The following is a 16,499-nucleotide window of genomic DNA, read 5'->3' as shown; positions in this document are numbered from 1 at the left end:
CCTGTTTCAGCACTGTATCTCTAAACTCTCTAAGCTGAAGAAGCAAGAATGAGGGGAAGGGGTTGGTGGGCAAGGGCAGTGGAGAGTGGGTGAGCATTCAGGTCCTGCCACTGCAAACTGGCATCCTGATTGAACTGAACCTCCAGCTCAAAAGTTCACAAGTGATAGGAGTAGAATTAGGCCAGTCGACCCATCAAGTCTACTCCACCATTCAATCATGGCTGATCTATCTCTCCCTCCTAACCCCATTCTCCTGCCTTCTCCCCATAACCCCTGACACCCAGCATGTTTTGAAATTCCCTGTAGGGATCCCTGGTATCCTTACAGTAATCACACTTGGCTTCCTCATACAATGTAAGGTCATCCTTCTTGAAAGCCTCAGACTGGACTTTAGCAGAGAGTGAATCTCTCCAAGGTTGGTGAGTTCATCCAAGGTTTCTGGTTAGGATGGACCTGAACTCTCTTTGGCGGAAGGCAGTCATCAACGCATTTCTTGATGAAACTGGTAATGTCTGAAGACTTAAGGCTGAATTAAGTGATTTTAAACATGTCCCAATCCGCCAACAACAAAGTCCCAAAGTAGACCCTCTGCCTCTTTAGACCGCTGCTCTACTAATCTGGGTTTTTTTCCTTGGAAAATCCCAATCCATTGTTTAGTCACATACAGTTTCTCCTAACAGTGTAATCAGACCATGTCTTCCCTCCCTTCAATGGTGATACCAAGAGTCCACCAGTGAACCAAACTGGAGTTTACACCCCAAGTTTGATCAAACCTGTCCGTAGTGTTGCTGAAATTACACTGCCAAATCTTTACTATCCCTTCAAATCAGGTCAAGCTCCAAGACCATTATAGACTCTGTTGATGCCCAGTTTGTTTTCCCCTAGCTAAAGGCAACACAGCTGCCTGTATTGCTATCAAAATGCAGGAAACCCAAAATGAAGCCGTAAATCCCAAATCAATCAGGTCTCACGCCGGTCACTCCCTCTTCTTCCCATCAGGTAAGAAGAAGGGTCTTGAAGAAGGGTCTCGACCCGAAACGTCGCCAATTCCTTCTCTCCATAGATGCTGCCTCACCCGCTGAGTTTCTCCAGCATTTTTCGTCTACCTTCGATTTTTCCAGCATCTGCAGTTCTTTTTTTAAACAAGAGGTGTATGTTTGAAAGTGCACACCTTCACATTCAGGAACAGTTCCTTCCCAGCTCCCGTGATGCAACTGAACAATTCTCTCTTCAGCTAGAGTCTGGTTTTGATCTCCCATCTACCTCGTTGGATAGCTTTGAACTATCTTTAATTGGACTAAATGCCATACACTTTATCCTTTATCTGTGCACTGTGGACTAGATTGTATTCTTGCATAGTCTTTCCTTTGACAAGATACCATGCAAACAAAAGCTTTACATTGAACCTTAGTACACGTGACAATAATAAACTAAACTAAACTAAACGGATCAGGCAGCAGCTCTGGAGACCATGGATGGGTAATGTTTCGGGTCGAGACCCTTCTTCACTGAAGGTGGGATCAGGTGGCATTTCCAAACATGCTGCCTGACCCACTGAGTAACTCCAGCACTTTGTGACATTTTTTGTAAACCAGCACCTGCAATTCCGTGTTTATTCATACATTTACTCGTTGCTTTCCGCCTCATCGCACCTATTTGCCCGACTGCGCACAACGCATTATTCCAGGAACTGTTCTGCTAAAAAGTGCATCCCCTTCTTTCTAAATGATGAAGCTGTATTTTTGTTGTTGCCTATTAATCCCCAGGTGGAACGTGAATCCTCTTTGTTATACAACAGCGGATTGTCTGACTCATTGTGAGCAACCACACGGGATTTCTGCTCGTCTCTGATACGTACTGTATATCAAGAAACCGTGTAACACATGATCTGGAAATTATTTTCTAGGAAACTGGTAATGGTAACAAGAATCATAAGGCATCACCCAATGCTGACAACTTATCTCAAAATCCAGCATCTGCCAGATCATCGGAGAAGGATTCTGAGAAGGAAAATAAAGCAGAGACCCCTGCAGACGATAATTCTGTCATGAATTTCTTCAAAACACTTGTAAGCATTGATAGCTTTGTGTTTTAACTCATCATGTGATTTTCGGCATGTTAGCAGGGATGTACATTTACTTAGCAGGTTTGAAGAATCCAGGGCCCAAATTTATACAAATTGCATAACAAAAAGACTCATTAATTGCCATTTTTAAAAAAGTTGTCAGTTTTCATTCGGAATCAATGAATTGTACTTTCAAAAAATCAAGATGATAAAATGTTAAGTTCCCATTTAAATCTTCAAGTGACGAATAGATGGAAAACAAAACCGATTGACAGGCAGGAAACGTTTTTAAAGTGTAGACACATTTTACTTGGCTACTTGATAAACTTATTGTATATAGTACAGAAACCGGCCCTTTGGCTCACCACATTCATGCTGTCCATTTGCCAGCAATTGGTCCATTGTATTCCATCCCTTGGCAATTCCAACGCTCTTCTTTGTGCTTACTGAATTCTGCCAAAGCGCCTGCATTCATCACTCACTCAAACTATGTATTCAACTAGCGCTTGCTGTCTCCTCCCATCCCCCCGCCCTCGGGCTCCTCCTCCTCTCTTTTTGCTTCCTTCTCCCCCCACCCCCTATCAGTCTGAAGAAGGGTTTTGGCCCGAAACATCACCTATTTCCTTCGCTCCATAGATGCTGCTGCACCCGCTGAGTTTCTCCAGCATTTTTGTGTACCCTTATGTATTCAATACATTCTCTGGGTGAAAAAGATTTCCTCAGATCCCTTTTAAACTCTCCCCCTTTAAACTAAACCTACGTGGTCTCATTTGTGACACTCATTATGGCGAAATATTTTCTACTGTCTACCCTGTCTGTCCTCCTCATTACTCTGAATAATGTTCCCCTTCAACCTCCTCCGTTGCAAGGAAAATGGACCCAGCTTATCCAGTCTCTCCTCAGATCTGGAAAATCCATCCATCAGAGAACGTGGAACAGTACAGAACAGACACAGGCTGTTCAGCCTTCAATATCTGTGCTCAACATAATGGCATGACAAACTATTTTCCTTTTAAACATAATCCTTCCCTCCATTCCCTGTCTATCTAAAATCCTCTTAAAGGTTACTGTCCTATTAGTCACCACCACCAAATCTGACAGCGCATTCCAAGCATTCACCACACTCTGTTTAAAAAAATTGCTCACACTTAAACTTTGCCCTCTTACCTTAAATCTACGCCGTCATGTCTCTGACATTTCCACCCTGGGAAAAAGCTTCTGACTGTTTACCCTATCTCTGCCTCTCATAATTTTATATACTTCTACTAGGTCTCCCCTCAACCTCTGGAATTGTCTGTCTAATCTCTCCTTGTAGCTAATACCCTCCAAACCAGATATAATTCGGGCATACCTCCTCTGCACCTTTTCGAAAGCCTCCACATGCATCCTGTATTGAGACGACCAGAAGTGCACACAATACCTCAAATATAGCCAAAACAAAGATTTTTAAAACTGAAACATGACTTCCTGACTCTTATACTCAATGCCTCAACCAATGAAAGGAGAATCTAATTCTCAGCAATGTAGCACAGTCCAATGTCTTCAATAGGATAGAAATGAAGTGAACAGTACTCTAGCTTATCATGAGACCATTCATACGCCTAATAACAGAGGGGAAGAGGCTGTCCCTCAGTCTGGTGGTGCATACTTTCAAGCTCTTGTAACTTCTTCCGGACAGAAGCAGGGGGTGAAAGGAAGGGACAAGACTTTGATTTTGTTGGCTGCTTTTCTGAGGCGTAGATGGAGTCAATGGTGGGAATTCTGGCGTGTGTGAAGGACTGGGCTACATCTACAACTCTCTGCAATTTCCTGCAGTCTTGGGCAGAGCTGCTCCAAAACAAAACAGTGATGCAACCCGGCAATATATTTTCTATGGTGCACCTGTAAAGAGTTTGTAAGAGTCACTTGAGACATGCCAAATTTCCTCAGGAAGTCGAGGCATTGGTGTGCCTTTTTGGCTGTCACATCAATGTAGTTGGGCCAGGACAGATCATTGCTAATAGCAACTCCAAGGAACTTGAAGCTCTCTTGAACCTATATAGAGCCCATTAGGAAAACCCAAAATGGTAAATATAAATCAAACAGAGAAGCAGAACTTCAAACTCACAGCAAATAATTAAACATCTGGAAAGTGAATTAGTCGCAGTAAATTGCTAATCCTCTATTTAATTAAAAGGAAATTGATATAGTGGCACATAAATGCTTTTAAAGACTTTAAAGCTAACATCAATTAGATTTAACTTTATAGTTCTTTAAAAAAATCTACTGTATGTTGCGATCTGCCAGTGTGCAAGTGAAAACAACTGTGTGTTTATTATTGTAGGTCACCCCAACAAAGTCCTCTTCCAAGACAGAACTTGATTCGCATCAAGCTCCAGATGACAAGGTGAACCTCTTATTATTGTTTCATCCATTTATTTGTTGTCTGTTAATGTAGTTGACAGTCTTCAGCCAACAGAGCAAACTTACAACTTTCTTCCTGGAAAAGCTGTTCCTTTTAAGCAGTGAGACAGTATTATAGTCAATTACTTTCCAATATTATTTTCCTACTTGTATCAATGACTTAAGGGCCTGTCTCACTTAGGCTATTTTTAGGCGACTGCCGGCGACTGTCATAGTCGTAGCAGGTCGCTGAAAAACTGGCGACTAGACCCCCCTTTGACATAAAATTTGAAATTAAATCATTACTTTAATAACGAAAAAAACCGCACCTACGTCAGGAGATTTCAAGCTGCGCTCATTGGCGTCAAACCCACTGTCACTGACTAGCTCCGAAAAATTTTCAACATGTTGAAAATCCAGTGGAGACCAGAAAGACGCTAAAACTCTTTGGGCGACTGAGGAGACGACTCACGACCATACAGGCGACACCCCGGTGACCATGTGGTGACAGCCTAGTCACCTGAAGTCGCCTTAAAAATAGCCTAAGTGCGACAGGCCCTTTAATGTTCTGGAGTTTCACTGAACTGGGTTATGGTGTAATTTAGGAAATTTATACTGTTGGAAAGTAAATCGTTGTCAATTTCTTTATATCTCATTGACATTTTAAATGCATATTTTTCCTGTTTTTGATGGGAAGGGCTAGAATTTAATAAAGAATGTGCCAATTTTTGCGGAAATTATCCAAAATCAATATAGATAAATATTATATGGTGAGCATCACCAGCACACGTGCAATATATTCAGGTTACAGTAACAAATATATTTATTAAACCTATTATTGTGGGCACAGAGCATAGGGGTTAGTTTAACTAAGCTAACCAGTCAGCGGAAACACAATACATGATTACAATCAAGTCATTCACAGTGTACAGATACATGATAAAGAGAATAACGTGAATACCATTTAGTGCAAGAAGAAATTTATGTTCAGTTCCACTCTTACTATTTTAAAGTATTAATACAATGTAAAATGTAAGTCTATTTTTGCCGATGTTAACTTAACATAAGAGCTAAAAAAATTACAGGGTGAATGTTTGACCTAATAACTAGTTGGTCAATGTACAACACAAACTGAAGTCACATTTCCTGACTGGTCACATTTGTTAATTTGTACAACTAAATGTGCAGAATATGTAAGTTTAAGGAATGTTTCAACATTGCAATTGCATATTTGTATATGCATTTTCCAGCTTTCCATTCATCACAAACAGCAATAGCTAAGATTTACACGAGTGGAAACTTGGAAGGAAGATGTTACACATAACCTTGAAAAAAAAAACATTTCACGTGTGACAGCTATATGGTTTATTCTAAGAGTAGTTTATTATTATAGTGTTATTCATTTTACATGATAAGAGCGCAGAGATTAGGAATAAGATTGTGGTTTAAAACCAGCCTAAAAAAAGGCATATAAATCCAGATCCTATCACACCCTACATACAGGGTCTCACCAAGTTATGAACGAACGACTTATGAACACCTCATACTTATGAATGAGCTGCCATAAATGTAGTTAAATGTAATCAAGACTAGTCTATATAGGCTATATAACCTCCTGTCTGCAATCAGACACCTTCGCGACTTAAGAAAACGGACTGCAGGTTTCACGCTAGGAGGCAATTTAAGAGAGTTACTTTGGAAATTGATAAGCAATCGCTTCCATTGATACTTGTTTCTGGAAACATAGAAACATAGAAAATAGGTGCAGGAGTAGGCTATTCGGCCCTTCAAGCCTGCACCGCTATTCAATATGATCATGGCTGATCATCCAACTCAGTATCTTGTACCTGCCTTCTCTCCATACCCCCTGATCCCTTTAGCCACAAGGGCCACATCTAACTCCCTCTTAAATACAGCCAATGAACTGGCCTCAACTACCTTCTGTATGAACTGGCCTCAACTACCTTCTGCGTAATGTAGTTGTAATGTTCATGGCTGTAGAAAGTAATGTGCATTGATACTTTGCTATTAATACCAGCCATTGAGCATGAGACTTTATGATTTTCTACCATTGTAACTAGTTAGGAGTAGCTATTTAATAAACATTGACGTTAATTAGACCTCAATCACACAATTCATTGCAATACCATGGAGGTATGGTTACAGTAACAATCAAATGATTGTGTATTTTCTCTACGTGGGAATGTCTGAATGAGGTGCTGTAATGACAAGGAAAGGGGGATCTGATTTTTCCTTTACTTAGCTGAGGTGAATAGCGAAGATGCAAGTGTGATGTGACAATTAAATTAAATGGCCTTTTTGTCCCGAATGGTCGGAAGAAGAAGGTAAATGGTGACCACAAAGAACCAGCAGGCAAGGCCCACAAATCAGAACAGGAGGCACTGAAGGCAAAAGATACAGATTTGTCTGAAAGACAAAAATCAGAAAAGACACCAACACAAAGTCCATTCGGAAAACTGTTTAAACAAAAGGTAAGCAAGCTTTTCTCATTTAAAGTGATAAAATCCTTACTGGGTTAACCTCTTCATACGTGCAGGAAGGAACTGCAGATGCTGGGTTACAATGAATATAGTAAAAAGTGCTGGAATAACTGGGTGGGTCAGGCAACATCTCTGGAGAAAAGAAATACGTGACATTTCGGGTTGAGGCCCTTCTTCAGTCTGAATTTTGTTTATAACCTCTTCAAATGATTTAAAAATATATTCTACTTGAGCAAGGGTTTTGGATATTTATTGAAGGATAGTCTTTGTTGAATCGTATATAGATTCAGCAACCCATTTACAGAAATCATGAAAGACACTACTATAAAAAGACAAGCTAACAGCCATTCTTGTTTACTAATGGCAATGCAATTAAGATAATTTGAGAAAAAGCTGCCAGTCAGAAATCTGCCAGCCATGAACATTATCATTTAATGCTTAAGAAGACAAGGTAATTATAGCAATAATCTTACATTAACGCTGTCATTTTAAAATATAATATCACTGAGTCTGGCTTCCCACTGGGACAAAAGGAAAACAACAGTATAACAATAGTTAGAAATCTAAATTAGGTTAAAAAGTTGCATTTGTATAAAAAAATGTACTTTTCTGTGCATTCATTGAAAGCAAGTCTCACTGACAAGACCAGTATTGAGTGCACATCCCTGATTACCCTTGGGAAGTTGGGCGTGGCCACTATCTTGATTCAGGGCAAACTTTCTGGTGAAAGTATCTCCACAGTGCTCCTACTGGGGTTTTCTCCAGAGATGTTCTGGGGTCCAGACCCAGCAACAAGGGTATAGTGTTTCTTATTTAGTGAATGCCTCTTAGAGTGGAATATTTTGGCAATGAACTCCTGTGCGCTTTCCAAACTCTCCTCCACTGTGCGCCCCCATAAATGATAATGAGGGTGGCACAGTAGCGCAGCGGTAGAGTTGCTGCCTTACAGCACCAGAGACCCAGGTTCGATCCTGACTACGTTCTTGCCTGTATGGCGTTTGTACGTTCTCCCTGTGACCACGTTCTTTCTCCGGGTGCCCTGGTTTCCTCCCACACTCCAAAGACGTGCAGCGATGTAGGTTAATTGGCTTCTGTAAATAGTCCCCAGTGTGTAGGATAGAACTAGCATACGGGTGATCATTGGTCGGTACAGACTCGGTGGGCCAAAGGGCCTGTTTCCACGCTGTGTCTCTAAAGTAAACTAAATTAACCAATTGGGAAAGATCACACGTTTAGGAGGTGCTGGCAGAATGCACTAATGATTTCACCAGTGAAAATCATAAACAAGATGTTGCTTCATGCGTCGTGATGTGTAGATGATGTCATGTAAATAAAGCGCAAATAACGCCCAAGTGGGACAGGCCCTTAAACTGTTATGCGGCACTGTGAATGGCATGGCATACTAGTGCTCAGAACCATTCCATCTGACTTTTTTTTTTAAACAGACACAAAATGCTGGATTAACTCAGTGGGAGAGGCAGCATCTCTGGAGAGAAGGAATGGGTGAAGTTTCGGGTCTGGATCCTTCTTCAGACCCGCTGGAGAGAGGAGGAGAACTTCTTCGGAGTCGGCATACCTTGAGGAGATTTTGCAGTGGAGCAGACAAAATGTGTACACAATTTTTGATAATATTAATAATGTACGACTGATATACATGAAATGTTTATAATGCGTGTTTGCTTCTAATAAAAATCAGCTCCACTGCAAAATCTTCTCGAGTATGCCTACTTTTGAAGAAGTTCTCCTCCTCCCACTGTTACAGTTCAATAGTTATATATTTGACAATGAAAGCCTTGTTTAATAACTAATTGAGTTTGTTACTTGTTTTTAAACAGGCTGTCAAGGAACCACAGGTCAGTGCAATTCAGAATGTAAGGTAATTCATATATTGCAAATTATATAATGACAGTTTCCTGATTTGTATTAATATAATCTCCATTCAAAATGACCTCTTGAGAATGTTACATTGAATGTTTTATACACAAATTTAATTTAAGTGTCATTATGCACATGAGAAATATATAACGGTCAAAGTCGTATCAATTTTTCTTCATATTATTGTCTTTCGAAGGCTGTTTAAAATAACTGCCCGATTGCTACTGTCTTTACTGTGCATGTCGATAATAATGCACACCTTTGAAAAGATGATCAAATGTTACATTCCATTTATTATCCAGTTTGAACAAGAAAACGTGGCTTGTTCCCCTGAAGTGAAAACAGAAAAAGGCATGTCCCAGCCACAAAAACAGATTTCAAAACAGGGAAGTAAAGATTCTGAAGCAGTGCAGGAAGTAAGGTCTGAAGAAGAAGCTAAACCAGCCAAGAAGGGTTTTCTCAACTTCTTCAAACAGACGGTAAAAGCAGTCTTTGTGCACAATTACTAACTCATTCCATGCGGTATAGAGTTAAAATGTATGATTTCATGATTTCTGGGCAGCACGGTGGAGCAGCGGTAGTGTTGCTGTCTGACAATGCTTACAGTGCCAGAGGCCCACGTTTGATCCTGACTACAGGTGCTGTCTGTACGGAGTTTATACATTCTCCCCGTGACCGCGTGGGTTTTCTCCGAGATCTTCAGTTTCCTCCCACACTCCAAACACGTACATGTTTGTAGGTTAATTGGCTTAGTATAAGTGTAAATTGTCCCTTGTGTGTGTAGGATAGTGTTAATGTGCGGGGAATCGCTGGTCGGTGCATGGTGGGCTGAAGGGCCTGTTTCTGTGCTGTATCTCTAAAAAAAAAGTTTTTTAAATTACACATATGCTTTTTTTATTACATTTATTGGCATTTTATTTTCTTGGAATTATTCATTGGACTGTGCATGGAGAAGTTAATCCAATTCGGCAATAAAGTAGACACTTCAAGTTGAGACCATTCTTCAGTCTGAGCTGACTCAGTCTGAAGAAAAGTCTCGACCCGAAATGTCACCCATTCCTTCTCTCCAGAGATGCTGCCTGTCCCGCTGAGTTACTCCAGCATTTTGTGTCTATCTTCAATGTGAACCAGCATCAGCTGTTCCTTCCCACACATAAGGCTTAAGAGGGATATGGGCCAAACATGGTTCAAACAGTTCCTTCCTACACATAAAGTAGACACTATTGGCCTGGAAATAGGTAGAGAGTTTATGAAGTACATAACAATACAAGAATGTTGCCAGCTGGGATGAGATTTAAAATAGAATAAAAAGTCTTATTCAGTTATTTCTGTGTTGCAGAGAGCTGAAATTTAATGGTTAAAGCATTTAATCCTCATTCCTTAAAGAATGAAATTTAAAAATCTCCACAGGTTCTCCGTGGCTACAGAATCTTCCTGCAGATATCATTTGTTAAATATTGTGAAATAGAATTGGAAAGGCACAAGGAGCTGGAAACCATTTTTCATCTGTGGAGTGGAAATTCTGATTTATTTGGATGAGAAAAAGCCGTTTCAATTTTCACATTACTGCGTTTAGATCCTGCTCCATGTTTCAGCACAGCACACACAATAGGGAATGAGTGCAGAGCCTGAGCCTTAAACCTTTTTCCTAAATAGATGTGTAGGAATGAACTGCAGATGTTGATTTAAACCAAAGATAGACAGAAAATGCTGTAGTAACTCAGCGGGACAGGCAGTATCGCTGGAGAGGATTGGGTGATGTTTCGGGTCGAGATCCTTCTTCAGACTGATGTCAGGGGAGAGAGATACATAGATAAGGAAGTGTAAGGTGTGAAAGTAGGACAAAGGGAATGGAGATCAAGGAAAATATAGCCGGAGAGCAAGAGAAATCACAGAGGGGGATCAGCGAGAGAGGATGTTGCTGAACTCTCGTCGGAGAGAGGAGGAGAACTTCTTCAAAGTAGATGTACCTTGAGGAGATTTTGTTGCGAAGTGGAAATGTGTAGGAAGGAACTGCAGATGCTGGTTTAAACCGAAGGTAGACACAAAATGTTGCAGTAAATCAGTGGGACAGGTAAAATGGTTTCCAACATCTATTGGCGCATGTGTTTACCACAGCTTGTATTTGTAGCACCTTTAAAGTAGTAACACTTTCTAAGGAATTTCGAAAGAATATTATCAAGCAAAATCTGATACCTATTTCACATGTGGGAGTTCTGGGGCATGTGATACAAGGTTACAGGGATAGATCTTAAAATGTATCCTGCACAATGGAAATACATTTGAGAGATTTAGAGGAGAATTAAGGTAGGGAAGTTTAGTTTAGTCTAGAGATACAGCGTGGGAACAGGCCCTTCGAACCACAGCGACCGCACCGTATAGATCACCCATTCACTAGGTCAAAATGCTGGAGTAACTCAGCGGGACAGGCAGCATCTATGGATGGAAGGAATGGGTGGCATATTGGATCGAGAACCTTCTTTAGACTCTGAAGTCTGAAGATGGGTCTCAACTTTCTTCTTCTTCTTGCATATGGCGTGCACAGCCTAAAGTTGTAGGACAACTTGGTCTATTTGATCTTACTTGATTGTGCACGCCGGGTTGATTGCATTTGTCGAAACAGGATGGACCACGTGAAGGTTGCAATCTCCCACCCCGGTCTCAACCTGAAACGTTACCCATTCCTTCTCTCCAAAGTTGCTGCCTGTCCCGTTGAGTTACCCCGGCATTTTGAGTCTCTCTTCGGTGTAACCCAACATCTGCAGTTACTTCCTGCACACCAGTTCTATCTTAAACTCTAGAGACAAGTTTTACAGAAGCCAATTATTCTACAAACCTGCACGTCTTTGGAATGTGGGAGGAAAGCAAAGCACCCAGATAAAAAACCCATGTGGTCACGGGGACAAGTTACAAACTCAGTAGAGACATCACCCGTAGTCAGGATCAATCCCGGGGCTCTGGCACGGTAAGGCAGCAACTCTACCGCTGCACCATTGTGCCGCCACTTTAGAGGCAACGTTACGAAGCCCTGACAAAAACATACCTGGAGCACAATTTTGGTCTTCATGGATCGGCTTGCAATTCAGAGAAAGTTCATGAGGTTGATTCCTGAGATTAAAGGGTTGATGTATGACGAGAGGTTGAACAGGCAATGCTTGTGCTCAATAGTGTAGAGGAGATCTGATTCAAACATGCAAGGTTCTGGTGGGGATTGACAAAGTTAATGCTGTGAGGTGGTGCCCTTTGTTAAGGTAGCTACATCTTGGAGGCAGAATCTTCGGCAGAGATTTGGACTTTATTCTCTCAGAGAGTCTGAATGTCACTATACCAGACAGCTATGAAGCTGGAGCCATTGAATATACAGTATTGAACATGAGGCGGCACAGTGGAGTAGCAGCAGACGTGCTGCCTTACGGAGCCAGAGACCAGGGTTTGATGCTGGCTATGGGTGCTGTCTGTACAGAGTTTGTACGTTCTCCCCGTGACCATGTGGGTTTTCGCTGGGTGCTCCGGTTTCCTCCCACACTACAAAGACGTACAGATTTGTAGTTTAATTGGCTTCAGTAGAATTGTAAATTGACCCTAGTGTGTAGGACAGTGCTAGTGTACGGGCTGATCGCTGGTCCGCGCAGACTTGGTGGGCTGAAGGGCCTGTTTCTGTGCCATACCTCTATAATCTAAATGAGACTGAAAGAAATGCAAACTTCAAGAGAGTGAAGGGATTGGAAGAGTGAAATGGAAAGGGGTGGTGAGGTAGAGATTGGACCTGCCATGATCTTATTGATTGTAAGTATAGGCTTGAGTGATTGATTGGCATATTCCTGTTTCTGGTTCTTATCTTCTCAATACACTACTAGCACCACAGCAGCACCAGAGTAGCCAAAATAAGCATCAGCATATACTGGGCGGCACAGTTGCACAGTAGTAGAGTTGCTGCCTAACAGTGCTAACAGCACCAGAGACCCAGATTTGATCCTGGCTGTGGGTGCTGCCTGTACGGAGTTTGTACGTTCTCCCCGTGACCTGCATGGGTTTTCTCAGAGAACTTCAGTTTCCTCCCACGCTCCAAAGACATACAGGTTTGTAGGTTAATTGGCTTCGGTAAAAAGGTAAAAATTGTCCCTCGCGTCGGATAGTGTTAGTGTGCGGTGCTCGCTGTTCGGTGCAGACACGGTGGGCCGAAGGGCCTGTTTCCGCACTGTATCTCTAAACTAAATTAAACTAAACTTTAAATGGGTACCTATCAGAGATCAGAGGAATTTATTTTCCTTTTGTAGTTTATTTACCAATTTGATTGGAGGTGAAATTTTGAGCCCACAATGTGGAATTCAACATTGCTGCATGATGCACCTTTTAAAGAGAGCCCCGTTTCCTTGGGTGAGTTACATTAACTGTGGATGCCAGAATACATTAGCAATGCTGACTGGGCTCCTTTTCAAATGCAGAAACAGGACGCTTTGGAAGCACATATTCATTGACAAAGCTGACAGGGAAATTTAACAGTAATAAAAGACTGGCATTTTTCAGAACATAAGGAGGCCATTTAATGCATTGTGCTTTATTTTTTCTGGAGCATTCCCAAACTAATGTCACTGCCTTATTATCTCCTTGTTGCTATATTTCTCTCAAGTTTTAAATGATCATTCATTCTATCCTTGAAAGATGCAGCAGTCACTTAACCAACTATTTCTCTGAATCTTTGGGTCTCTTTGTTCTTATTCTACATCTGCATTTGGTCATGAGATTTATAAATATGGCTCTTGTTTTCCTTCAAAAGTGCTTTAAATCACACTTTTATATTTTACATTACACCTGGCATCTATCTTTGTAAACTGTGAACTTGTCGGGATGGTTCCTGTAGCCATTTCCAGGGTGCCTGGTTATATCATGTAATCAGTACACTGACAAATTGTGCTGTCTATCGGAGATCTGTTATGACCAAATACAAAGAACTGGCCCCTGGACTGGCCCATTTTTATTTACGCACATAAATCAAATATTTGTATGCTGAAAACCACTTTTTAAAGGTTTTGATTCTAGTCGGTAAACCGTAGATGGAATTGTTAAAAAAAATCTCAAAATTACCAATTGTAGAAAAAATGCATATTTGAAAATTCATTCAAAATTAGTTAATATGAGTCTCTAATAGGAGCAATGTGATTAAAAAAAATATTTAATTCCACTAGTCAGCAGAGAATTGTCTCACTCTCACAAATGCTGAATGTTAAACAAATATTGACTGAAAACTGGTTGGAACCAGGAATGAGTTACAGATAGTCATATTTATTTCATTAGAAACACTTATGAGTCATGGGCTTAGTAAAACATTGTAAACGTTGTTTGGGACTACATCAAATGCAACATTAAAGCGTATCATAGCAGTGATCAGAAATTTGTGTCACTAATGTAGACAAGCTTGTTAACTGCAAAATTTTAATTATGCAGTTAATTTATGCAGTTAATTGCCAATAAACACTTGTTATCACTTTTTCCACAGCCAATCTTTGAAACTTCTTCGCCTCTGTTTTGAGGTTTCCAAATGGGCTTTGCATTAGCTAGGGATGTCCGATTCACCTCTACGCCATTCTGGACATTGAACTTTGTCTATGAAACTGATGTGCTACAGTGAGCTACAGTGCTGAGAAATATATTTTGCACCCTGTACCTTCCCCTTTTCACCACTTGAGTTAAATTGGATTTTATTTATGTATCATATATCTGATCTGTTTGGATAACATGCAAAACAATGTACCTCAGTATTTCAGAAAATAATGAACCTGAACAATAGCAGACAGGCAATGGCTAACATTCAGCGAACAAATGCAGAATCTGTAGAAGGTTACATCATTTCTGGCACAAAAACATTAACGAATAAAGAGGCAGCCATGGTGCCGCAGTGGTAGAGTTGCTGCCATAGTCATACCATGGCTTTTTAATGGTGTGACTGTATGGCAAATCAAATTCCTCGTATGTTGCAAAACATACTTGGCTAATAAAATATGATTATGATTAGGAGGATTATGATGATTTTACAGCACCAGGGACTCACGTGCAATCCTGACTATGGGTGCTGTCTATATGGAGTTGGAACGTTCTTCCTATGACCTGCATGGGTTCTTACTGGGAGCTCCGGTTTCCTTCCACACTCCAAAGACATACATGTTTGTCGGTTAATTGGCTTGGTAACATTGTAAATTGTCCCTAGTGTGTGTAGGATAGTGTTAGTGTGTGGGGATCGCTGGTCGGCGCGGACTCGGTGGGCTGAAGGACTTGTTTCCGCGCTGTATCTCTGAACTAAACTGAACTAAAACAAACTAAAGAACACTAAAAACATACATTTAACACATAATAATTGAACAACAGGAAGGAAGGGACAGACAGACTGTTGGCGAGGCAGCCATTGCTGGCGCCACCTGGTGGTGTGATGTAATGTTTTTAGATTGAGGTGGTACCTTGCAGCACACAACCAAATGTAGAGTCATAGAGTGATAGAAAGGTACAGCATGTAATCAGGCCCTTCGGCCCACTCACTCCGTGCTGACATCCAACCGCATTTACCGTAACCCTAGATTAACCCTAAGTTTTATTCTCCCCACTTTTGCAATGTAATTAAACAGTCTAACAGAAACAGAAAGTTAAAAACAAAGCAATGATTTTTCTATAAATACTTAAGAAAACCAAAGCAGAACATTATCCTATAGTTTTCCTTAAAAGCTGGCTAATATAGATCCATTCGTTTCCGTCAGAGTACCTAAATTATATAATCTTGCAGTCTATTAGACGGGAATGTTATTATGCATCTTGATAATGTTTTCCAAGTGCCATTGTGAAACAGGGTCTGAAAATAGGTATCTTCAGCTGCTGGATTGTAAGTATTATTAAATACTTACTGATGAGAACTCATGAGGGGAGTGCTTGGAATGATTGTGCTGCAAATAGTCATTTCAAAGATCAAATGTTTCCTGGGCATTTGCAAGATTTCTACTGTTCATCGTAGAGGATTTGTATTTTTTGGAATTTGCATTCAAGGGTTTCAAGAGAATTCTCGAAACGGCAAACACTGAACAATTTTGTTCATTTCTTGTGGTAGAAACTCCTGGCTCATGTGAACATCTATTCTTGCTACTCGGTGCTAAATAGTTAGGCTGTTGTAATGCGTTTCCTTTGTTGATCCTACTTCACGGTTACCAAGGCCATTTCTTTTCAGTCCTGCCTTCCACTTCACACTGGCACTCTTTTCTGAGTTGACCTTTACACGTTTATCCTTCCAGTCACTTCACATTTGAGCTTCCTTCCATTTCAGGCTGACACTGTCCTCGAGTTCACAGTGGCATTCATCACCTTCCTGGCTTTCTTGATGCTGACCACATTACAAAGCTGCTCCCCACCACTTCAGCTTCCTCATCAATGGCCCGGCTAGAAAAACACACAAAAAACTCAGGTCCCACAATGCTTTCATAAGATCAGGACTTCCCACCCACAGTGATTAACAAGAGCAGATTTAGCTTCTAGAGAAGCAGCTGAACCATTTAAGCATTAGGAGGAGCTGAGCAAGATGATACTTAAGGGTCTAATTTTCACATTATAGCGCAATTCTCCTTGTAAAAATAAACAATTGATTTTGTATTTAAAAAAGCAGGTCTAATAATTGGCTTTAACATGCAGTAATGTCCAGA

General features: G+C 40.8%; 1 protein-coding gene across 5 annotated transcripts in view; it reads left to right on the top strand.

Annotated features, from left to right (window-relative positions):
* Positions 1 to 16,499, top strand: part of bcas1 (brain enriched myelin associated protein 1) — a 91,376-nt gene that overhangs the window by 62,556 nt on the left and 12,321 nt on the right. For 4 of the 5 annotated variants that reach the window (XM_055652455.1, XM_055652456.1, XM_055652452.1 and 1 more), the window contains 5 exons: positions 1,907 to 2,068; positions 4,389 to 4,451; positions 6,787 to 6,939; positions 8,784 to 8,801; positions 9,126 to 9,302. In XM_055652455.1, the coding sequence (XP_055508430.1) occupies positions 1,907 to 2,068; positions 4,389 to 4,451; positions 6,787 to 6,939; positions 8,784 to 8,801; positions 9,126 to 9,302 (573 nt within the window). The remainder of the gene's footprint in view (positions 1 to 1,906; positions 2,069 to 4,388; positions 4,452 to 6,786; positions 6,940 to 8,783; positions 8,802 to 9,125; positions 9,303 to 16,499) is intronic. The other variant, XM_055652453.1, reaches the window with a different exon arrangement.

Source organism: Leucoraja erinacea, chromosome 21, assembly GCF_028641065.1.
Source record: "Leucoraja erinacea ecotype New England chromosome 21, Leri_hhj_1, whole genome shotgun sequence".
NCBI classification, from domain to species: Eukaryota; Metazoa; Chordata; class Chondrichthyes; order Rajiformes; family Rajidae; genus Leucoraja; species Leucoraja erinaceus.
The sequence above is the reverse complement of the archived record's forward strand: the minus strand, read 5'-3'. Positions and strand labels throughout refer to the sequence as shown.